At 31.8% G+C, this 24,891-nt stretch overlaps 1 protein-coding gene across 5 annotated transcripts in view; it reads left to right on the top strand.

The window, feature by feature from the left end:
- The window catches only part of SPOPL (speckle type BTB/POZ protein like), a 46,210-nt gene that overhangs the window by 17,050 nt on the left and 4,269 nt on the right, over positions 1–24,891 (top strand). The window contains exons 2-11 of one of the 5 annotated variants that reach the window (XM_063106779.1): positions 11,334–11,471; positions 11,847–11,968; positions 12,249–12,400; positions 13,952–14,079; positions 17,407–17,478; positions 19,375–19,552; positions 19,633–19,688; positions 21,207–21,329; positions 24,357–24,499; positions 24,589–24,642. In XM_063106779.1, the coding sequence (XP_062962849.1) occupies positions 11,394–11,471; positions 11,847–11,968; positions 12,249–12,400; positions 13,952–14,079; positions 17,407–17,478; positions 19,375–19,552; positions 19,633–19,688; positions 21,207–21,329; positions 24,357–24,499; positions 24,589–24,642 (1,106 nt within the window). In that variant the 5' untranslated portion in view covers positions 11,334–11,393. Of the gene's footprint in view, positions 1–11,333; positions 11,472–11,846; positions 11,969–12,248; positions 12,401–13,951; positions 14,080–15,865; positions 15,963–17,406; positions 17,479–19,374; positions 19,553–19,632; positions 19,689–21,206; positions 21,330–24,356; positions 24,500–24,588; positions 24,643–24,891 lie in introns of those variants that run through there. The other 4 variants (XM_063106787.1, XM_063106797.1, XM_063106811.1 and 1 more) reach the window with 4 other exon arrangements.

A 24,891-nucleotide genomic window follows, 5' to 3' on the forward strand; every position in this document is an offset into this window, starting at 1 on the left:
TGTGTAACTTCATCACCAACCACCCATGACTTCTGTGTGCCCATTCCCCCACCCCCTAATCCCACCCACTTCCCTAACATCCCCACTTCCACCTCTACCCCAGCTCTTTTGGATTTTCCATTATGCAGAAATGTATATAGCCAGGAAGGAGGAACATTTTCCCCAACCTTAGCCGTTTTTTTTTCCTCGAGTGTTCAGTTATTGCCATTTCTGTATCTTTCAACACACCCCGTTCCTGCGCCTCTAAGATTCTTCCCAGGAGCAGTGGTGTCTGGATATGCTGCCACTTAGTCTAATCAGTCTGCTGAGAGTCAACAGCTGTTTGTGTTTCAAAGAGGAATGTTTTAGTCAACTTTAGGCAAACTACTTTTAAGTGATGAGAACTACAAGATGGCCTTTATTTTCATGTGTAGTTCTGAATTAGCCATTATCAACATGATGACTTCCCTGCAGGTTGCATGAATAGGTTGGGAACCCCCACATATGTCAAAGTAAGGAGGGCTTTATTTCATGTGAGAGAGTGCTTTAATACTTTTTTTGTTAGTAGTTATCTTTTCTCCTCTTCTCCTCATCTCATTCCTAATGTTTGTTATGATACTCAGAGTTAGTCCAATCTGTATCCTGTTCGTTTCTTAGGAACTGACACTCTCATAAGAAACAGACCCAGACAGGTGGCCCACTTCCTTTACAGGGCAATTCCTGGGCTTTGGCATGATCGTAAAAGCCACAACTGCCAGTCTTGGGAAAGGGGAGAGCCCCAGCTGTATCAGCTAGCCTAAATACTGTTTCTAAAATCGTTATCTGGGTGATTGCCACTTGGCTTTTTCCTGCTCTTTGTATTTGAAGGAAGGTTGGTTTTCCTTTGGGCATCCTTAAAAGAACTGTGGGTACCTCTAGTATTTTGGATTGTGATTTTCTCCCCTTTATTTCTCTGCTAATTTGTTCCTGTTCATTTGCTTTGAATTTCTTAAAATTTCTGATCCACCACCATCACTCTTTCTTATTTTTCAGCCCTGTTATGTCTTTAACTTTTTGTAAAACTTTGTTGTCATCTCACTGATATGTTGGGAAATAAAAAACAGATAAATGTGCTCACTTCACTGCATAGAACCATGTACTGTTTTCAGAATTCCATAAAATATATATTTATAATATATTAAAAATATCCTCATTGAAGCAGAGAAAAAAATTATGAAAAATACAAAGAGACTAGGACAAATGTGAGACAAATGTGAGACACAGTGACAGAGTCTAACATATATGTAAGTGGAGTCACAGAAGAAAAAGAGAGAAGCAGTATTTGAAGAGATAAATCACTGACAATTTTCCAAAACTGGTCAACAAAACAGTAATTGTGATGTCTTGGGGCTTAAATATATGTGAAATTAAAATGCATGATAAAATAATGTAGGAGACATGAGGGATAAATGGAGTACAAGTATTCTTAGTGGGGAAAAAAGTGTCCTAAGCACACTTAAAGCACACTTTTTTCCCCATTAAGAACACTTTTTACTAGCATTCATGGCAAAATGGTAAGAATAATTATTGGTAGTAAATATAGTAAGTCAATGAAGCACACTGTAATCTCTAGGGTAACCACTAAAAATAAGAAAGACAGCTTAACTAAAAATATAGTAGATAAAAAATAGAAAAGTTGATACATAAAAATACAAATATGTAAATAATTACATTATATGTAAACAGGCTAAATTCTCCAATTATCAGACTGGATTAACATCAGAGTCTATTAGTGTAATTTATCTAAAGTGCTTTACTGCTTTACTTTCATTGTTATTTCTCAAATCTGTCTATAAACATTCTTGTACGTACCTTTGATGAACATATGAATGTATGCTATTGGATTTGTTCCCAGGAGTGGAATTGATCTCTTGTACGGTACTCATTTGCTCAACTTTAATAGATATTGCAAATAGTTTTTCAAAGTGGTTATATGTTCATTATTTGTGTAATTTTAGAGATTCAGTTTTCCGTATCTGTCAACACTTAGTGTTGTCTTTTTCATTTTAGCTATTCTGTTGTGTGAGTAGTGGTATCACATTGTTGCTTTAATGTGTTTGATAACTAACAAAGTAGAACACCTTTTCATGTTTATTGACTTTTGGTTATCTTTTTATACCTTATTTATACAGTATTTGTGTCTTTAGCCTTTTTTTTTTTTCTCTTGGATTACCTGCATTTTTAATAATAATTTGTAGGACTTTTTTTTTTATGTATTCTGGATATAAGTCCTATATCAGATACCTGTATTGCAGATATCTTTTTCTATCTTGTGTGCTGTTTAAGGAATATTTTCCTACCCCAGAGTTATAAAGCTGTTCTCCCATTTTTTTCTCCCAAATCTTCATTGCTTTACTTTGATAATTATATCTGGAGATATCCGGGATTGATTGTTGTATATGATATGGAGTAGGAGTCAAGATTTTTTTTCTATATGGCTATCTATTTGATTCAGCACCATTTATTAATTGACCGTTCTTTCTCTACTGTACTTAATGGTTACTTTTGTCGTAAATGAACTGACTATATATGTGTGTGTCTATTCTGGACTGTATTTTTTTTTTTTCATTAGCCAGTTTCTTTATTTTTGTACTAGTACCATGTTGTCTTAATTTCAGTTGCTATGTTTTAAGTCAATGTGTTATACTCTGAGTCCTTCTGCTTTATTATTCTTCGTGATTGTTTTGGGTGTTCTTGACCCTTTGCCTTTCCACATAAATTTTAGAATCAGCTTGTCAATTTCTACCAAAAGCAGCATTGGGATTTTTATTGTGATTGCATTGAATTTATATGTCAATCTGGGGAGAATTTATGTCTTTATAATATTGAAATTTCTCATTCATAAACATGGTATATTCCTCCAGTAATAAGGATAAGTAGCTTATCTTTACTACCTCTCAATACCATTTGTAGTTTTTAGTGTAGAGTTGCATCTTTCATTAGATTTATTTCTAGAAAATGGATTTTTAAATTATAGTATAAATGGTGTCTTAAAAATTGTATTTTCTGATTATCGCTAACATACAGAAATACAATGGATTTTTGTATGTTGACGTTGTATACAGCAACCATGACAAAATTACCTGTTGTTCCTGGTAGTTTGCCTGGACTAAATTATGTTATCTGTGAATGGTGACCATTTTCTTTCTTCTTTTCATTTTTCTTGCCTTAAGGTACTGGATAGGGTCTCTAATACATATTGAGTAGAGGTGGTGATAGTGGTCCTTCTTGTCTCATTCGTGTCTCACAGAGAAATTTCACTCTAGGGGGTGTATATGTGTGTTTTAAGACACTGTTCATAAAAAAAGGAAGTTTATTCCCGGTTTATAGAGAATTTTTATCTTGAATGGATAGTGAATTTTATCAAATGCTTTTATAAAGCGCACTTTTCACCAGGATCTTAGCTGCTCAAGTATCCTATTTTATCTGCAGCCCAATTAGGCCAACAAAACATTTGCTGATATTTTTACTCCTTGGCAGTGGCTTTCAGTCTGGGCAAAGCATGACTTCTCACTCTTGCATCGTGGCTAGAATCAGCAAGTATTCTTAGGGAAAGAAGTGGCTATAGTCTGTCAGCTCACCTTTAGATTGTTCTCTCTTCTCTGGAATCTTGGGGCCCCTTGTCCTGCTTGCTTGAGCAGCTCTAGATTCCTTTGAAAACATATTTATTTAATTTTTATCCAAGTTTTTCTACTTGTCCGTCGAACTTACTTTACCTGTCAGCGATTTCATCATACTCAGAAGCAAAACACCCTATGATAGTCTTTAAGTACTTTTTGTATATGTTATTCATTTGTTTTGGTTATTGCTACCCTTACCACACTTCCTGAAATTATTTATCCTCTAATGTCACCAGTGAAATTTTACCTGCTATGTCTGTTCCAATACTCACTTTGTGCTGAGTGTGTGTATAAAATTTTATATTATCTACTCACCAACCATAAGGGAATGAGGTACTATAGTCATTCAGTAGACAAAGGGAAGGCCCAGTATCTGTAAGATCACAGAATTCATGGCAAAGCAATGATTCACATTGGTCTCAGTATATTAAAATCTGTGCTGTAGTTTGTGGTGTTCTTATATAATCTTGTTTGCTTTCTGTAGAATCCAGCTCAGGGAATATCTTTGGGACATTTTCTCCTGGAAGTTCTTCACTACCACTTTGTACATTTTTCTCTCATATTATCATATTAAAAATATCCTAGTGTGTGTCTGTCTCTCCTGTTATAGTCTTCTTCAAAGTGGGGAATGTACTTTATTCACCTTTGTCCTCTAAGGTTCATTGAAGTGCATAATATATCTAAACATATAATAAATGTTTACTGTACACCCCTGAAGTCATCATATGCTTAATTCAAAATGATTTTTAAAATTTATGATACATGTATTATTGTTTTTATCACTTTTATAATCATGCTAGAATCTAATTATTCTTCCTGATACAGTCTTAGCAAAACTGTTGAACATTATATATTAAGTAATTTTCATTGTGTAATCACGATCATCATATATGTATGTGTGTGTCTACAATTTTTTTGACCTCAGATAGTATTTTGTTCAGTTATAACTTCCTGAAGTAGTTTAGAGGACTTTGAACATAAATATGGTAGTATTTCACAGTTGTAGAGTGATTTACAATTTGTTAGTTGTAGAATTAAACAAAAATTCTATATGATTAACATTGCAGTTGATTAAGCTACCTCTTAGAAGACTTGAACTAATTACAGATGACAGTACAAGAGAAGTGGTTCATAAACATGCTAGTCACATTTTATAACTGTATAAAATTTTGATAATATTCTTTAGACAGTGTGATTTTTTTTTAACCGTACTTTGCTGTGTCATTTATGTATTCCGTTGGACTGGAAGCTTAGCTAACACTAGAAAAACTTAGCAATTGAAGACATTTGTTTAAGTATCTTAGTATTTTTTCTTTTGAGTCATTAAAAACAATCTGATTAGTACTTTATGCCCTTGTAAGTGGCTAATTTAGACTCAGCAGTTATGGAAGAAACTTTATATTTTCTTCCTTTACCTTTTAATCACAAAAGAAATGCATATGTATGAGATGTAGATATGTATGTGTGTATACATATTTAACTGAGGTAAAATTTATAGCACATAAAATTCACCATTGTAACCATTTTTAAAAGTACACTTCAGTAGTGTTTAGTACATTTAGTGTTGTGCAGCCAACACTGCTGTCTAGTTCTAGAATGCTTTTATCACTCCGAAAGGAAACCCCATGCTCAGTTACTCCCCAATTTCCCCTCTCTCCAGACGCTGGCAACCACTAATCTGCTTTATGTATGTATGGATCTGCCTATTCTGGATATTTCATATAAATGAAATACATTGTGTGGCCTCTTGTGTCTATCTTTTTTCACTTATCATAATATTTTCAAGGTTCATCCATGTTGTAGCATGTATCAGTACTTCATTTCTTATTATGGCTATGTAATATTTCATTGTGTGGATATACCATATTTTTTTTATTCATTCACCCATTGGTGGGCAGTTGGATTGTGCACCAATGGATGGATTACTAGCCAGTAACCTTTGGCTGTTGTGAATAGAGCTACAATGAACATTTGTGTCCAAGTTGTTGTTTGAACACCTGTTTTCAATTCTTTTGGGTATATACCTAGAAGTGGAATTGCTGGATCATATGGTAATTCTGTATTTAATTTTTTGAGGAACGACTAAATTGTTTTCCAGAGTGATTAAACCATTTCACATTTCCACCAGAAATGTACAACGATTCTAGTTTCTCTACGTCCTTTCCAAAGCTAGTTATTTTCCACTTACCTCCTTTTACCTACTATGTCAGCCTCTGCTACTCAGACAGTAACACGTGATGTATGTTAATGTGGGTAACAAGTGGGTAAAACACATGATATGTATTTTCTATGGGTATATATGAGCATGAAAATAACCATATTTTCCACTTCTGTTAAAAATAATTACTTATGTTTCCATGTTAATTAAAACAACACATTTAGAAAATATAAATAAATAAGAATAAGAAAGAAAATCTCATCACCCATAGGTAACCTCTTAGTATTTAGCTGTATATCCTATCAGCATTATCACTGCAAAGCCAAAGTGCAACTCGGCATCTACCTGCCAGTCTGTTTTTCTTAATGCACCGGTATTAACCCTATGTGCTATTTATATTTCTAAGAGTGAGGTCCTTTTAGGTGTACTCTTTGTCTGATTTTGTTTCTTAATATACAACATACCTTGAACACTTTCCTGTCATTAAGAAAATTTAATATACTCTTAATGGTCACATAGTTTTCCATATAGAAATATATTGCAGAAACATTCTGTGTTTATAATTATCTTTTTCCACAGTTGTAATAGTTTTCCTAGGGTGAATTCATAGAATGAATCTGACGAAGAATTGCTTTTGCTACTAATTGTAAAATTGTCCTGTATGAAAGCTTTACCCAATATAGTGATGTCTGCTTCTGTGCAATTTTGCTTGCTGTAGGGCTTAATAGTTTAAAATGATGTCTGACTGTATTAAAGATGAAAAATGGTATGGGTTCTTTATGTATTTCATTGATTACAAATGAGTTTAAACTTTTTTATTATTATTATTTTTACTTTGTAGTTATTCTCCTTAGAATGCTTGTTAATCTCTACACCTTTCTCTGAATATTTATGGAATCACTCTTAGTGACCAGAAACCATGTAAATGGTTCTAATGGACATCAAATAACGCCATCTTTATTTTCTTACTTAGATTAGCATCATTTTCTTCCCTTTTTGTCAGAAATTTCACCGTAAAATATGAGAAAGGAGATTATTTTAAAAACTTATATACTCTCACTAATCTTTTGGATTTTTGCTCATTTGATAGTTAATAAGTGACTTTTTAGTATTAATTTGTACTTTACTAAGTTTCTTTCCTGTGAGTTGTCTGTATTATTTACTTGTTCTGATTTGTAGAAATTTTTTATATATTAAGGAAATTAGCTTTATGTGCTATATGCATTGCAAATATTTTTCTTGGTTGTTGCTTTTGAAATTGGTCATGATAGTTTATCAGCTTTCTTCAGAGCCACTGGCAAAAGTATTGACCAGGACAGGGCCCTCTCCTATATTACTAGAGATTTTCCTAACAGGTAAGGCTGATAATTAATACTCTTTCAGTACATGAATTTGCCTAAAAGAAATATCCAACTGTATTTCTTTTCCTCTACTCCCAGATCAGTAGACATGGTAGTTTTAGGAACTATCTAGGAAAACCAGCAGCTAGCTGGGAAAATCAGCAGCTTTGCTGCCAGATGGGGTAGACTTGATTTGAGGCTGAGGGAAGGTAGGATAAACCTTTGGCTTTATCAGCTAAAAGTAGCAAACTCAGTTTGAAGGAAAGGGAGTATCCTATATCTTTGTTAGCCAGGGTTTAAAAAAAAAAAGGAATAAAGGCTAGACATATTTCAGCAGCCACACAATATGGGTGAGACAGATATTGCAAAGTCCAAGCAATTTACTTCAAAGAAAACTACCCATAGAAAAATCCAAATCCAGAGTTGTTATGGTATATTAACTAAGATGTCCAGCTTTCAACCAAAAATTGAGGCATGCAAAGAAACAGGAAACTAATATATTCAAGAAAAAAAGCAGAAACTAGACATAAGACAACCTATCATACAATTCTTTTCCCATGACATTTCTAGATAAAGTATAACTGTAGAAAGCAGATTAGTGGTTGCCTGGGATTGGAGATACAAAAACTTATTGAATGATGGAAGTGTTTTAAAATTGTATTGTGTTGGTGGGTGCACAATGTATAAATTCACTAGAAATCATTGATCTGTACTTTTAAAATAGATGAATTTTGTTAGATGTAAATTATAGCTCATTAAAGCTGTTAAAATTGGAGGTGGGGAACCAACATTTTTAAAATGACATATGCTATTAGTGATCTCAACTGTTATGACTACCTGCATACCATTCTGTTCTCACATAAAAGTAAATAAATAACCATTTGTGGTCTATTAAAGTAATTATATATAGCAATTGGTGGTACTTGACAGTAGTGCCTACTGTTTATGTAGAAATGAATAATTCTTGTTAAAAGTGGCAATGTGTAATGTCCTTAGAATGAATTGTGTATTCACTTTTCTTTAAGGAACTTTTATTTTCTTCCATCATTCATTCCCTCTCTTCTTGCTTATTAAATTAAGCATATCCACTCATCTTCACTTTTCTTTTAATGGTGACCGTTGACTTTTAAGTGCTTCTAAGAATATCATCCTGCTCGTTCCCCAACTCATGTGTTGTGCTGCAAGCACATCACCTGATAGGAATTCTTTCATATATGAATTGTGAATACTTTGTAAAAGGATTTATTTAAAAACTGTTCCATTTGAAGTGTTTTCTGATGTTGCATATATCACTTTATTGAATCCCTCAGGCCCCAAAATTACTATTCTTGTCTCTACCCTATTTTCCCCGTATTAGTATATGGTATTGCCATCTTCCCAGTTGCTCAAGTCCCAAACTAGGACCTATCCTTGATTTCTCCTTTCCTTAATTTTAATCCATCACAAATTCTGTTGATTCCAGAATATTTTCTTCAGTCAATAGGCCTACTTTCCCTATTTCCACTGGCATACCATATTAGTCTGTTACCATCATCTCTTGTCAGACTGTACTCAACCTAACTTGTTTTTCCACTTTTATTTTTCCCCATCCTTTATTGACAGTGTATTCCCTGAAAGATGTCATTCTGATAATACTGATCATAAATTACACTGTTTTTACCCTACTTAAAATCCTTTAGTGACATCAACCACATTGGACTCCTTTCTCTTCCTTAAGTATTCTCAAATTCTTCCCTACCCTAGGACATTTGCACCTGCTATTTTTTCTCTCCCTTACAGACACCTTCCCTTGACTTGTCTGCTATTTTTTTTTTATCTTTTAGTTCTCTACTCAAGAACATATTAACTCTTCAGGGAAGCCTTAACTTATTATCCTGTCTATCAGCCTTTTTACTGTCTCATTGAAGAATTTTCCACCATTGTATAGCAGTTACTCTGTCCTGTTTCTCTTTTATTTACTTTTAATTTCATTTACTACAGTTTCTTACCCTGCTTCATTGTTTTTACCTGTTGTATGTTTTTTTCACTGACACGTTTCCTGAGCTTGAAGAGCATATTGTAAATAGTAGTTACTTAATAAATACCTGTAGATGAATGAATTGTAATTAGTTGGGCAAATTTTCTTTCTTTAAATCTTAAATGGTATAAGATGGAGGAGTTTTTCACCAAACTTTGCTTTTGATTTGAATCAGCTGTTTTCTTGATACTAAGAATTAGATGAATGTCTTCCCTTCATTTATATATTTCAAAACTAAGTCGTGGGCCCACTGATTTTGTGCCTTAAGAATAAGGGAGGAAAGGAGGGAGGTTTCGGTAATGGGCCACAATAATCAACCACATTGTATATTGACAGAATAAAATAAAATTTTTAAAAAAGAATAAGTGTTATTTTGTAATTATACTTAATGTTTTAATCAGTTGACTTATTTCGTCACAGTCTTTTAAGAATTATTTTTGACATGTCTGTTCAGTTTTAAAACATTGTGGATGTGTTGTGTATGTTCATTGGTGTAAAAATTAGAACTTTCCATTATGGAGTTTTGTTTTTGTTTTTCTTTTTGTTTCATCTGCCTTTGGCTGGAAAATAACTTGAGCAAATTTATCCCCTGCACCAAACAGATCTAAGGATGGCATACATATTTTACATCTCTGAAAATGAATTTTTGCTTTTTAAACATAAACAAAACATTATATAGTTTATAATTCTTGCCCTACAGCCCCTTTCCCCTTAGAACTCTAGTAATTATCCTGTTTTACTTAGATTTTTAGCAGTGAGGAGAAAAACAGGGCCATCTTGACTTTTGTTCCTTTGAAAGAACATGTATAGTTGTGACATGTTTTTATCTCATTTTGAATTTCACAGAAACATTTCAGTGGTGGTTGCTTACTTTGTTTGGTTATTATGGAATTCATTCTTAGAGACCAAGTTCTTCATTCAGCTCAGGAGAGTCTGCCTCTGTTGTCTTTATTTACTACTGTTCCATTTGTTATAGTCCCTTCTAGAACAATCATCTTGACTAGTTCTGATTTTGTTCTTTATCTTCAATATTTGTCACCTCCTTTGTTTTCTTTATCATTTTTCTATGATTCTGGAAGAGCTTTACACTAATATGAATTTTTTTCCTCGGTGTTGAGTATATTCTTTATTTCTAGTGCAGATTTGTAATATGTTTCTTCATTTGTAGTTCTAAATATTTTCATGTTTTGTAGTTCTTATTTCTTTGTTTTCTTGTACTCTTGTTTTATGGAATATAAAGATAGAGCAAATATTTTCCTTTGCATTTCCTTTGTAGTTTTTGTTGTTGTTGTTTTTAATTTTTTTTTTTAAATAACCCCCTAGTAGTTTTTTTTTTCCATAGGACCCATGTGGTTTTCTTTCCTTGTTAATTATTTTTAAATGAGAAGAGGGTTCTCCAGACTTGAATTCCTGTGTTGAAATGTAATGTTGAAATTCCCTTGCCTCTGCAAAATAGACTCCTGCGTAGCTCTTTCTGATTTTGCCTCTTAAGTTGCAAAACGTCGTTATTGAGTCACTAATATCCTGGCCAATTTATGAGGAGTAAATTATGCATCCAAAGGGAGGTAGTAAGAGAATAGCTAACTGGGAGGAAATTTTATGATATAGTACATCTTAGTAGGCAGCACTCTGATAGGGACAAAGTCTTGCCAGACAAACTGTTTGAGATAGACATATACTTTTGTAGAAATCTATATAATTCTTCTTACAGAGCATTGACATATCCTATTCTGTGTTTTACCTGGAGAAAACAACTGGGGTCTGACAGATGAATAACCAGTATTTATAGTTCTAACTTGGCAACCTTTTTGGTTTTCATGAGTATGTCAATAAAAAGGTGCAGGAAAGTAAATCAGGTATTAATTATGTCGTGAAATTTTGTGATTTTATGTTTATATTAAGATGTTACTATTAAGTGATGTTATTTTTTGATTTGTGATATTTTGGAAAATATGCCTTCACGAAATAGTCTTATCTATAAATATTGTTTGTTCAGATTTATATGTAAATGTTGTATGTTACAAAAACATTTTATTTCTTAAAATTATTAAAATTATTTAGAGTCTCTACATGTTCTAATTTGGGATAGTAATTGTTTCCTGACTATTTAAATACGTCTTCCCTCTTGATTCTGTCAGTTAAACTGTTCGATCAGTAAGTCAAACTTCTTTTCTTTGTAGGTAAAGTACTCAACTTTGTAGGATAGTGCATAGACACTAAAAGACTGTAATAAAGTGGCAATGTCTCTGGAACCCACGCCACCTCTACCTGGAGATATGTCTATTGGCCCTATAGCAGAAAGCTGGTGTTATACACAGGTACATGCTGTTTAAAATGCCTTCCTTTATGTCATTTAGAAATATTACAGTATTTTGAGAATATGAGGGTACTTCAAAAAGTTCATGGGAAAATGGAATGAAAGATAATACAAATCTTTCTATGAACTTTTTGAAAACCCCCTGTATTATTGTGAAACACGTTGGCATAGTTATTAGAAGTTTTAGGGGGCTGACTGGTTAGCTCAGTTGGTTAGAATATGATGTTGAAACACCAAGTCAAGGGTTCAGATCCCCATACTGGCCAGCTGCTCAGAAAAAAAAAATGTTAGAAGAGTAGATCATAGGATGTTTAACATGTAACAATTTAAAAGCATAAGAGTCATCATTATAAAAGTGGTTTTCTGAATCTCTTAGGTTAAAGTTGTAAAATTTTCCTACATGTGGACGATTAATAATTTCAGTTTTTGTCGAGAGGAAATGGGTGAGGTGTTAAAAAGTTCAACATTTTCATCTGGCCCAAATGACAAAATGAAATGGTAAGATTTTTGTTTGTTGTCGTTCTTGTTTTTTGTTTTTGATGTAATCATCAGTGGCCCTTGGTTTTGTTATTATTGTTGTTCCTGAATGAGTATTAGTCTAATTTTATATTAGATTGGTAATAAGTTCCTAATAGTATGGAGAATTGTAAAGAACTGTGGGGGTAATGACAGGAGTGCTGTTTATGATATTAACTAACAAATGATTTCAGTATTGCTTCTCTCTTTTAAATGCTTCAAGTATTATATTCCTCCATGTGAGCCTATTGTTTTATTTTAGGTGCCTGAGGGTAAACCCAAAGGGATTAGATGATGAAAGTAAAGACTACTTGTCCTTATATTTGCTTTTAGTCAGCTGCCCCAAAAGTGAAGTTCGAGCAAAATTCAAATTTTCCCTTCTGAATGCTAAAAGGGAAGAAACAAAAGCAATGGGTAAGTGATTTGCACACTGAATGAAGTCTCTGTAACTACATACAGTGACTTCTGCACCTTTACCTAGAAAAGTTTCAGATTTTTTTTCCACTAAAAATTGCTTAACCTAAAATATTTAATTTGGCTATTATTTAATTTTAAATTCTACTATATTGTTCTCTTACTAAATCTTAGGCTTCATAAGATATGTAAAAGTACTTTAAAATAATGTTAACTTCTTCATGTTCTAAAATGACATTTACTTGTCACTTGGAAAAGTAGTGGCTGTTAGGGCAAGGTGCCTGGTTCAGTGCATGGCATATACAATAGGTGTTCAAGACATATTTCTCTTTTCCCTTACCTTTTTTACCAGGTAATAAAAACTGAAGAACAATGTGAGGGAGGTGCAATGTGTTGTCACTAGAACTTTTTGAGCAGTGGACTGAACACTGACTGAAAGGAAATCAGTTTGTCTTAGTCTCAGGGCCTATTAAATTTTGTCCAAGATTCACATATATAGCCAGCTGAAACACTGTATCCTGGATCTTCATAATAGAATATTGTAGGAAATATACAGTGTGCATAGTAGGAAAATATCTCATGAAGTGCCACATTAAATTTTAAATATTTTGTAGAAGTGAGTCACAGAATCAAGTAACTTCATTACAAAAAATCTCCTCCCACATGTGTTTTAAAATAATATCTTTTATTGCCAAAATAATATGTATTTTCACATAGTCTCACATTTAAGATAGTGGAGAATTTCAATTACATTTATTACTGATTTTCTACCTTTTTATTTTTTCTGTAGTAGGTTATGAATACTTTCTGTAGAGGATCTTGTTTATTTCATAATATACAGTTGTATACAGTTGTGTAGTACCTTAGACATTTGAAACATTTACTTCAGATATTTATTTATTAAATCTTTTACAAATTATACTAAAAACAGCTTTTTGGCTTTTATGAAAGTTTTTTTTTTTTTTTTTTTTTTTTTTAAGGGATAAGGAGATTATGTCTAGAGACTTAGGAATGATGAGGGACTTTGTTTAGCCTTTTCACCAGTTAATGACTTTTTCTGTAGTTCAGTAAAACTTAAATCAGTTTGATGGGTGTGTCAGGAAAGCTTAAAAGATGCCTGATGACTTAGAGCATTAATTTTTAGAAGGAAAAACAGGAAATAAGAAGTATGTTTCTAACCGGGTTCTGATATTAGATAATGAATAGTATGCTTATGCCAACATATTCTGATCCTGTTTCAGTGTCTTATAGGGCCTAGATTGTTTAAAAGATTTCTTCTTTCTCCATGAGATTTGATCTGGCTTTTCTACTTAAAGATCCAGAAGTTTGAAGTTGAGCTCATTGATGCCAAAATTTGAGTAGCAATGCAAAGTGATCTCGTTCTACCTGACTTAACTTACGACATTTTATGTATGAACACACATATCTGTAATTTTTATGATAGATGTATTGGCCGAGTTCTATTTCTGCATGTTTTATTTAACTGTGTTATTAAGAAAAATGTCTCTTGGGTACTTGTTTTATTTAACCTTCTATTCTTTTTTCCACCAGAAAGCCAAAGAGCATATCGATTTGTGCAAGGGAAGGACTGGGGTTTTAAAAAATTCATTAGAAGGGATTTTTTGCTTGATGAAGCTAATGGTCTTTTACCAGATGACAAGCTTACATTGTTTTGTGAGGTAGGTACATTTTTAACTGCAAGGAACTTTATAGTTATATTCAGTGATACGGCAAAGTATAAACTGAATTAATATTGAGTATAGTTTAAAAATTAATTAGTATAACTGATAAAGTTTTATTTCTAAATGCTTGACCAGAAAAAGCTGATTAGATTGTCGTCTTACAAATCAGTGTGATAGCCCATTGTGAAAAAATTTTGTCATATCTCAAACTATAAATTGAATTTGCAGTTATACTACCATATACTAATTCCTTCTTGAAAAAACTGTGGATATGTACATCTTTATATGAACATTTCTAAATAACTTCTTTACTGTGACTAACTCGTAGGTGGTCAATATTTTTTATTTTCAGATTGATCATATTAAACATTATTACTCAGTTTATCAGTTTGAATACAGAAGTTCCTGGAAAAGTGAGAAGCTTTCTGATTAATCAAGCATGTGGATTAATTTAATCAAATAGGTATTAGCATTCTAAGAAATAGATATCAGATTTTTAAGATACTCCTATGTCTATTGACAAACTTATGAGGTGTATTTATATGCATAAAACGTTCTATTTTGAAAGTTACCAGCATTACCTCTGTCATAGTTTACACTTGTGATTTGTCTTAATTTGAGGTTTGAATTTGTTAATGTCATTGTTGTCGTTAAGTAGTTTTATCTGTGCGAATTTTTGAGATATGTCTTAAGGGTAAATTAAAGGATTATATTATCAGCACAATTTACAAGAGATCAATAACAGTTTTATTGAAATGTTTAAGGCAGTTGGTAATTTTCATTAAAAAGGCAGTGAAAAGGTTATGATTAAGTAAACTAAACATTAAATATATTTCAACACATTGTGAACAGATGAATGTTGTAGAAAGCACAATAACTTTCTTAACTGCTACTAAGTTAACTTGATCTTTTTATAGTAAATGTGTAAAATTTTTTGGCAAGATTACAAATTAATTGTATGTCATTATGTTGTGTCAGAAGAATAATTGAAATATGACCCCAGAGACTATCTACTTTACTTATTTTCACTTAGACAAGTTAAATGGACTGTATGAATTTGTTATGAATACAATTTTTTGGTTGATAAAGCGTATACCACAAGTCTCTTGAGCAGGGCTTATAATTAAATAATTTAGGGAAAAAACATACTAACGAATTTGTTGCCAATAGATATTCTAAGTAGTATTCTAAATAAATGTTATGCTATTTAAAATTTTTAGCACACTTAATGTAGATTCTTCCAGAATTTTAGCATTTCTCTTAAATTTTGAAAATGTTATCTTAGAATTTAAAGAAACATAAAGGCTATTTAATCCGATTTTTAAAAAACAAAACAAAACAACTACAGCTAAAGTCATTTTGTTAATGAACCTTTTTAGAAAATACTTCCTTTTTTAGAGTTGAAATACTGTTTATAGATATTTTCCTAACTATATTGTACTGGAACCTAGACAACCAAGAAATTCAGAATTAAGGCTGAAATTGTTTAGGATTTTTTTTTTTTTTTTTTGATAAGTATTTTTGAAGTGTGCTTGGTATCCATATGCTAGATTATACATGTTAGTGACCCACTAAAAATAGAACCCACCATGACATACATTTTTAAGTTGGCATTGATCAGATTCACTTTTGGTTCCTGAAATATGCATCTTTTTACTGATGTAGATGTTTCTACCTTGGGCACCGTACTTAGCATAGGTGGGCAAAAAGTACTTTTGACCAACATTCTTCATGCCCTCCATTGTTTGTTCCACCCCTCTCATGGATGCCCTTCCTTCTACAGCATCTCCAGCACTGCTTGCAGAAGAGGAGGAAGCATTGCACTGCCCTACCTAAAGAACTGCCTCCTCCCCCTCCCCTGCAAGTGGTGCTGTAGACAGGTAAGGCAGTTTGGTGCTACTCTTTTTGCACAAGATATAGCTTAATCTTGCAAATTCATATAGTGGTTCAAGTGGACAGAGGTAGATGGAGATTTCTAGGAATGTAAATAGCTCTGTCCTCTCTCACCCCAAGTGATGCAGAAAACAGGAGTTGAGGAATACATAACAAAAATAGAAACCTGATTAATTTATCTACAGACCCATGCCATTTCATGATATACAGAAAAATATCTATGTACAGATAAAATATATACAATGAGTTTTTCACGAAGTTAAGTAGATTCTTTTTTTAATTAAGTACATATCTTTTTTTCCAATTCTATTTTTCTTTTGCAGAAATAGCCTTTCTGTTTCAAAATACTTGTGATAATGGGTGGAAGTAGAGTTTTATTTTCTAAAAAGCCCTTTCTTGGCAAAATGAAAAGTTGACTACCCTATTTCTGTCACCAGATTTTTTAAAATGATAACTATCTATGAAAGTCAAAAAATCTAAGACCCGCTATTCTAGAAGACAATGTGAAATTGGACTATTAAAAGTTTCTCACTTTAGAGCCAGTGTGGGGAGTGGTTAAGTAGTTTATTAGATTGATGAAATTGTAGTATCATGCAGCTTTGGAGATTCCTAGCTTTTAGAATTAGAATTCAGATTTTTAAAAAATGGAATCAGTAGTCACTTTAGTTCCACATTAAATGAGATCCAGATTTTCAGTGTAGTAACAGAGTTGATTAGATCCTTCACATGTTCATTTTCAGTCTAAATGATATTCTCAGGGTAGAGTCAAAATTAAATTTGAAAAAGGGCTGTCAAATGAGTTTGAGGTTTTGCTTTGCAACGTTTGACAGTTTTGAGAATTATGCATTTGCCTTTTTTTTTTTTTTTTACTTGAAAGAAGAACAAATTTGACCTTAGGAAAGAATCTCAGCCTTTTTCCTGAATTTTTTATTCTAGGTTCCATTCAATAAGAGTGTTCATTACCTGTATTTGAATACGTATTAGAGAAAACTAAATTTTTATCATTTTTTAAATTATAGGTATCAAGAAAAGAATCGTCAGAATTCATTGCATATCAATTTTTAAGTAGATCACTAATTTCTACTTTATAAATAGTCCCTTGAATATTCTTTAGAGTATGAAATGTTAATTCTGTATCTTAGTTAAAATTTGTGATTGCTGTGATAATAATGTGTAGATAAGTATGTCAATAATACAAATTCTTCTGAATTAATATCGCTTATACAGAATACAAATATAACATTATCAATATATGTCCGATAATGTCTTTATTCTTTTAATCTTTTTATTCTGTCACCTGATTTTTGCCAAAGTTTTATATTAAATATATTATTTTGATTTAGGTTGAGAGACAATAAATAGAATTCAAGAAATCTTTTTTTAAATTAAATATATCACATTTTTATTACTTGACTGCATATTTTTATGCAGGTAATTGAACAGATCCAGTTCCTTCTGTATAGAAGTTTCAAGAGCAGTGCTCATTATGAACAAGTAAATAAGGTCTGTGTGCTAAAAAAAAAAAAAGCTGATCTCTAACTAAACCCTGAATATTAACATCAACATTTTTGGTTTATATATTTTTAGGTTATAATATGTAGTGGAACAGGGCAGTCAGGTAAAGGATTAGTGAAGCTTTTCTGTTTTGTGGTTATTAAAATTTTAGAAACAATTTGAGTGATTTAAAACTTGATAGGATAGGAGAACCTTTATTGGTGGATTTATTTATGTACACAATACCTTGGCTCCCATATTTAGAAAAACATCTTACAAGATTGTTGTGAAAAATGCTTTTCTATTGTAATTGTGTTGAAGTAATATTACTAATTTTAAATAATATTGAAAACAAATATTGATTAGTACAAAAATCCATAAGAAAAAGGAATCTGAAGATTCGGTTCCAGTCTTCCTCTGATATTAACTAGGAATGTGATTTAGAACACTAATTTGGCTTGGTCTCAGTTTGAAATCTCTGTATAAAATAAGGTGAATGGACTAGATGGTTTCTATGACACACAGGCTTTATAAAGGTTAATTTGGAAGTTGGGGTGAAAAAAGTAGTTAATAAAAATATCTTTGGAAAATTAAAGGTTTCGTTGTTTTTCTTTAGAAGCATCCATTCAGTCACATGAGATACAATTGTACATCTGTGTGAATCAGGACTTCTCTGACTTACTATTCTCCAAACATTTTACTCTGGACCATTATTTTACTTTGTGTGTTTGCATGTTTGTAGTTTGGTCCAATTTATCCATTTCTAATGTACATTTTCTGTGTAGTTTATTATATTTATTAAAGGACTTATGAAATGTCTTTAAATGATTATACCTATGTATTGCTGCATAACAAATGATCCCAAAACTTAGCAGCTTAAAACAACAATAGATAGGTAACTAATAACAACAACAACATTAGATAACTAATATAGCACTTTTTTCATTTTTTTAAAGTTTCATTTACTCTAAAACATTTGCTTTACTAGTTGAGGTAGTTTTTTTTTTTTAAATTTATTAAATGTAATGTGAAATTTCTAGTAATATAGTAGAATGCCTTTTCTTAAAAGTGGTCTGCAAGACTTAGTAATGTTTTAGGAGATAATTTCATTTTTATCATATTGGAATCTACATAAAAGCAGTGCTGTAATCATACCAACTTTTATTTTTCATTTCATAGGTAAATAAAAGGTCTGCATATCGAAATAAATTATATTTGTATTGCTCTTGCCATTGATTTTTTATAAAATATTCTCATGAACTTTAATAATTATGATTGCTTTTGTGGGAATTCTTGTACATTAAAATTTAAATCAATTTTACTGGATATTTAAATCAATTTTACTAGAGTTGAAACATGTAGGAATTATACTTTTTTAAAAAATCCCAATTTGTGTATCATATACTGTAGTTTTATATAACCTTTTTTCCTATATCAAAAAGTCATTATGAGCCTTATACTACTTTTGTATGTGTAGTAAAATTTAAATGTTGATAGGTCTGAAGTTTAAGTGAGGAAATAAAAAAGAAATTTCTTCCTCCACCTCAAAAAAAAAACTTATTTGACTTAACATCAGATTGTGTTTTTTCTGTTAAGAAATAGTTTGGTAATTACTTTAATAATCAAGCATTCCAAACAATCCATAAGCCCCATTTATTTACATAAAATATCTCTATTGGAAAAGATTAGTAATCTTTTCTATATTATTTCTCTTTCTTTCTATATTATTTTTCTCCTTTAAATTGTATCCTTAAATTTAATTCCTGGGTATTAGGATTTTTGATAAGGAATACATTGAATTTTCCAAATGATTTTAAAGATAAAAAAATTAAAGTTTTAAACTTAGTAACTAATTAGTGATATTAACTTGTGAAAGTGTTTTTCTTGCCATCACTTTTTTATTAGGTGAGTGTGGTCCAAGATTCAGTAAACATATCAGGACATACTAATACAAACACGTTGAAGGTGCCTGAATGTCGACTAGCGGAAGATTTAGGTAATCTCTGGGAAAACACAAGATTTACAGATTGCAGTTTTTTTGTGAGAGGACAAGAATTTAAAGCTCATAAATCTGTGCTTGCAGGTACTTTCTATTTTCGTGTTCCATAGTACATTTTTTAAACAAATTTGTGCATTAAATAATGATGCTTACTCTTGTTACAGCTCGATCTCCAGTTTTTAATGCAATGTTTGAACATGAAATGGAAGAAAGCAAAAAGGTAAACATGGTTTAATATTTAATTTGTACAAATGTAAAATAGTGGAATTTATATTTTAAAAATAACAGTGCATGTTCTTATTGTCATACTATAATAAGTAGGGAAAAATTTAAGAACAAATAGAAAAATGGGAGAAAAAATCCGTTTTCTAATAAAATAATGTGGATTCTTAGTGAATATTCCAAGTAACAGCTATTTTGATGCCCATCTGGTGTGTAAATAAATCAGTATTTGTTATCTAAAAGGATAGTTATGCAAAAGTACTGTTCTGGTGCATAGGTATTTTAGAGGTTTCTGATTAAGATGTATATGCTCCCTTTCTAGACTTTATGGGTTGATTTTGGGATTTGTTTTCTAGCATAACAAAAATAATGTCTGCATTCTTTTCAGCAGTAAAATGAGAGGGTATTTATTAAATTTAAGAAAAAGGACGTAGATTACATCAGTACTGTATACTAACTATAGTCAAGATATTACCTATTTAGCTCCCTCAGATGTTTCTTTTATGCCGGTCATCTTGAAATGTAGTTATAGAGCTCAGAGGTTGATTCTTTGCTAGTTGCAAAACAAGTGAGCCTTAGGGCTTCAGCAGGACATCTACGGAGTTTTATTCATGTGGCTCAGCCTTATCCTTTCTGCAGAACTAGAGGCTGCAATAAAATAGCTGCTTTCCTTTGACTTTTGGTCTACGGAGGTGCTGTGATCAGCCTTCTGATCATTTCCAAGTGGGGAGACATCAGTGATGTTAAGATGTTATTTGCAGCAAAGGGTCAGAAAGTTTGGTGTTGTTTAGTGTTAGATATTTAGCTCCATTAATCCCAGGAGAGAAATGAAATACAACAATGTAGAAGTAAAAAACAACTAGTCCTCTTTGGACTTCTGTGTCTTAAGTAAGGAGGTGCCAGTAGATAATATCACATGCCATTTTTGTAAAAGGAGAGTTCCGAAGTAGTGAGCTCTGTTATTATCTAGCTCTATGTTTGTATAATGCTGGGAATAGAACGGTTGGTTGTAGGGTCTTAAGCATTGTACTTGGACTTAGGAATACAACGAAGAAAAGTTAATAGCCATCATCCTCTAAGATAGAGGTTAGAAACTGAAAACAAATGTTATTTTGTTTGACCTACAATTTTTGTTTGTTTGTTTGCTTGCTTGCTTTTCGTTTTTCTAACTCTTTTTAATTTAGAAATTGGGGCTTATATTCCCATATAGTAGTGCTTGGCTTGGTTGGAGTATCAGGTGTGGGTTCTCCAGCTAGTCATGGTTCAACCCACCTTTCATACAATATATGTTTTTCTTCTTATACTTGCCCTCTTCACTTTTCCTGATTAGCTTACTGAAGATTTACTCACTTCAGTTTTAAAATACAGTTTAGAAATATCTGTAAATGTGTATTTGAGTTATAAAGTACTTTACTGCATATTTGGGGCTTTTAAATTACTGTTGAAGATTCACTTTGGTTCATTTGTGTATGCATGTTCTTTATGTTTAAATTTTTTGTGTTGTTTTCAATATTAGAATCGAGTGGAAATAAATGATTTAGACCCTGAGGTTTTTAAAGAAATGATGAGATTCATTTACACAGGGAAAGCACCAAACCTTGACAAAATGGCTGACAACTTGTTGGCAGCTGCAGACAAAGTAAGTAATTAAGCCTTAAAGAGCTGGAAAATACCTTCAAGCTTGATGTATATTAGAAAGCTATCATCAAATGAAAACTACGTAACTTGAAATACTGGATTAATTTATGCTATTTGTAGATGGCTCTTGAGAGTTTTATGAAATAGCATATAGTGGGATAATATGGAAATGAGATTTTTAAAAAAAATTTACAATATGTAAAAATACCTTGAGCAATTTTTTTCATCGGAGATTAAACTTATAAGCTTAATAGTTTTGAGCATGTTTACTCCCTTTTATGAGGACACACACAATAGCATATGTAACTTATTGTAATTTTTGAATATTCTTAGGCTGAAGATATAGCACATGACTTTTTTTTTTTAAAGGATAAAATATCAGGTATTTTGTGTAATTTAATTATCTGTATTTATAGATATATGTTTTAATAAGGCATCATAGAAAGAGGAAAAACAGTGTTAATTTTATAATGCTCTTTTGTAATAGTGATTTCTTGAAGATGGGGAAGCTGAAAAATATCAGAAAATCTCAAAGCCAGTGGTTCACAATCCTAAAAGCACATCTAGTATATAAAGCACACATATGTGTGTATATGTTTGTATGTATGTATACAGAGGTACTTCAAAAAGTTCATAGATTCGCATTATGTTTCAATTCTTTTTTTTTGTGACCCTTTTGAAGGACCCGCATATGTATGTGTATATATATATTTATGTATATATGTGTATAGATAGAAGGATGGTATATGCATGTGTGTATCTGTGTGTATATAACATTTGAAAAATGTTACCATTAGGGGAACCTGGGCCAAATGTATATAGAATCTATCAATAAAAATTTAAATTACAAAATACCATTTACAATAACATTCAAAAATATTAAATACATATATATAAATCTAACAAGAGATGTTCAAGTCCTGTACTTTCAAAGTTATAAAATAATGCCAAGAGAAATTCAGGAAGGTCAAAATAAATGGAGAGATAAATCTTGTCCATGGATTGAAAGTCACAATGTTGTTAAAAGGACAGTTCTCTTTAAAATTGGTTAGTAGAATCAACATGGTTCTGTCAAAATCCTAGCAGATTTTTTTAAAGGAATTGACAAGCTGATTAAAAAATTTATGTATAAAGTGCAAGATCTAGAATGATCAAATAACTTTAAAAAAGGTTACTGCCTGGATATGAGGACTTATTTTAAAGCTTAATAATTAAGACAGTGTTGTTTTGGTGTTGAGATAGACAACTCTGTGGAACAGAATAGAGAGTATCATAATGGACCCTGACATATATGGATATCTAATTTTAAACAAAAGTGCAATTACAATTCAGTAGAGAACGGATAGTTGTTTTCAATAAATGATGGTGGAACAATCGAATACCTTATGCCCAAAAAATGAACTTTTTTTTTCATACCTCACACCATATACAAAAAGCAATGCAGTTATAAACCTAAAAATCTAAAATTTCTAAAAGAAGACAAAGAAGAGAGTCTTTGTGATCTTGGTTTTGGCAAAGGTTTCTTAGCTGTGACACCAGAATGTAATTCATAAAAGTAAAACATGATAAAGTGGACTTCAATAAAATTTTAAATTTATTTTCTTCAAAAGACAGGAGAATAAAAAGATTAGCCACTGACTGAGAGAAAATACTTGTACAGCATGTATCTAATGAACAGCTTTCATCCAGAATATATCTAACTTTTGTATTCAGACTATATAAAGAACTCTCAAAACTGCATTAAAAGAAAACAGTATTATTTCTAAAAATGGACAAAATGTTTGAACAGACACTTTCTGAAATAATGTCAATAAAGTACAATAAAAGATGCTGAACATGATTAGTCATTAGGGAAGTGTGAATTAAAATCATCATGAGATACTTCTACACGCCTATTATAATGGTTAAAATTACAAAGACCATACTAAATGTTGTCAAGGATGTGATAGAATTAGGACTCTAATCCCCTACTGAATGGAATGTAAAATGGTACGACTGCTTTGGAAAGCTGTTTGGCAGTTTCTTGAAAAGTTAAATTTACCGTAGGATCCAACATATTTACTTTTAAGTTTGTACCCAAGAGAGAAGAAAGCATGTTTGCATACAAAGACCTGTATATGAATATTTATAGCAGCTTTATTTGTAATAGCTAAGAACTGGAAACAAGCCAGATGTTCATCAACAAGTAAATGGATAAACAAATTGTGATGTACCTATACATAATAGAATATTACTCAGCAATAAAAAGGATTAAACTATTGATACACAGGCAACGACATGCATGGATATCAAAATAATAATAATGAAAGAGCTAAATGAATGCATAGTGTATGATTTCATTTATAGAAAAAGCCTACAGTAATAGAAAGCATATCTGAGGTTTTGCCTAGGATGGGACAAAAGGGAAAGATTACGAAGGCATAAGAGGAAACTTTTGGGGATGATGGGTACATTCACTATCTTGAGTTGATGGTTTTATGTGCACTTTATTGTATGTCAGTTATACCTCAAAGCTGCTAAAAATGTTGTATTACATAACATATACACTAATAACTGCAAGAATTTGTCATGGTTATGAATATGATTTGTTTAGCTTTATAATTCATTCATTCTTCAAGTTAGTGGAGGCAACATGCAGTGTACAAGATTGGCAAGATTCAGTGGTGGCAACATGCAGTGTACTGGGTGGTACAGTCTAGTGTTTGAAATAGTAGAGAAGAGAAATATACACATTAAGAATATTGAGTAATAAGGTAGCTTTTTAAAAGAAACTCTATTTTAAGAATATACTGCATTTTGTACTTAGTGCAAATTGAAATTTTCTGAAGAAACTAGTCTTTCTCCTAAATGCATTTATTCATATTTTCTTCATATTAGGTTAAAACAATGATTTGAAGACTTTTAAAATAACCTAATTTCAAAGAATAATGTGCTTTAACTTTATGTTCTAAGTTTCAGATATTATGTATTTGAAAACTTCAGTAGTTGGAATAAATGTTTTATGGTTACATGTTTTCCTTTTGGATAGTATGCACTGGAACGGCTGAAGGTCATGTGCGAAGAAGCTTTGTGTAGTAACCTCTCAGTAGAAAATGTTGCTGATACCCTTGTCCTTGCAGATTTGCACAGTGCAGAACAGTTGAAAGCACAAGCCATAGACTTTATTAATAGGTAAGCTATGCTTGTATTTTAGCGGGCATGACACCTTCAACATTTTTTCTTTGGCCTTTTTTTTAAGTGTGTTTAAATCTTCAATGCAGGTGCAGTGTACTTCGACAACTTGGGTGTAAAGATGGGAAAAACTGGAACAGCAAGTAAGATGACATCAGTTTCTGACTTAAAGTTGATCTGCATAAATGAAATTGTTTGCATAGCCTTTTGTTCATCTACAATAAGTACGAATCCAGATGTTAGTTACTTTAAACAAACTGCCAGTTATTTAAAAAAAATAATTTGACTACTCATTGGATTCCTGAGGCTATGCTCCCTTGTGGATCAGCTTCTAATGCAAACTGGGATGGACGCTCTAATTTCTTAAGCACATATGTCACATGGTGTATAGC

This window comes from Cynocephalus volans, chromosome 1, assembly GCF_027409185.1.
Source record: "Cynocephalus volans isolate mCynVol1 chromosome 1, mCynVol1.pri, whole genome shotgun sequence".
Taxonomy (NCBI): Eukaryota; Metazoa; Chordata; class Mammalia; order Dermoptera; family Cynocephalidae; genus Cynocephalus; species Cynocephalus volans.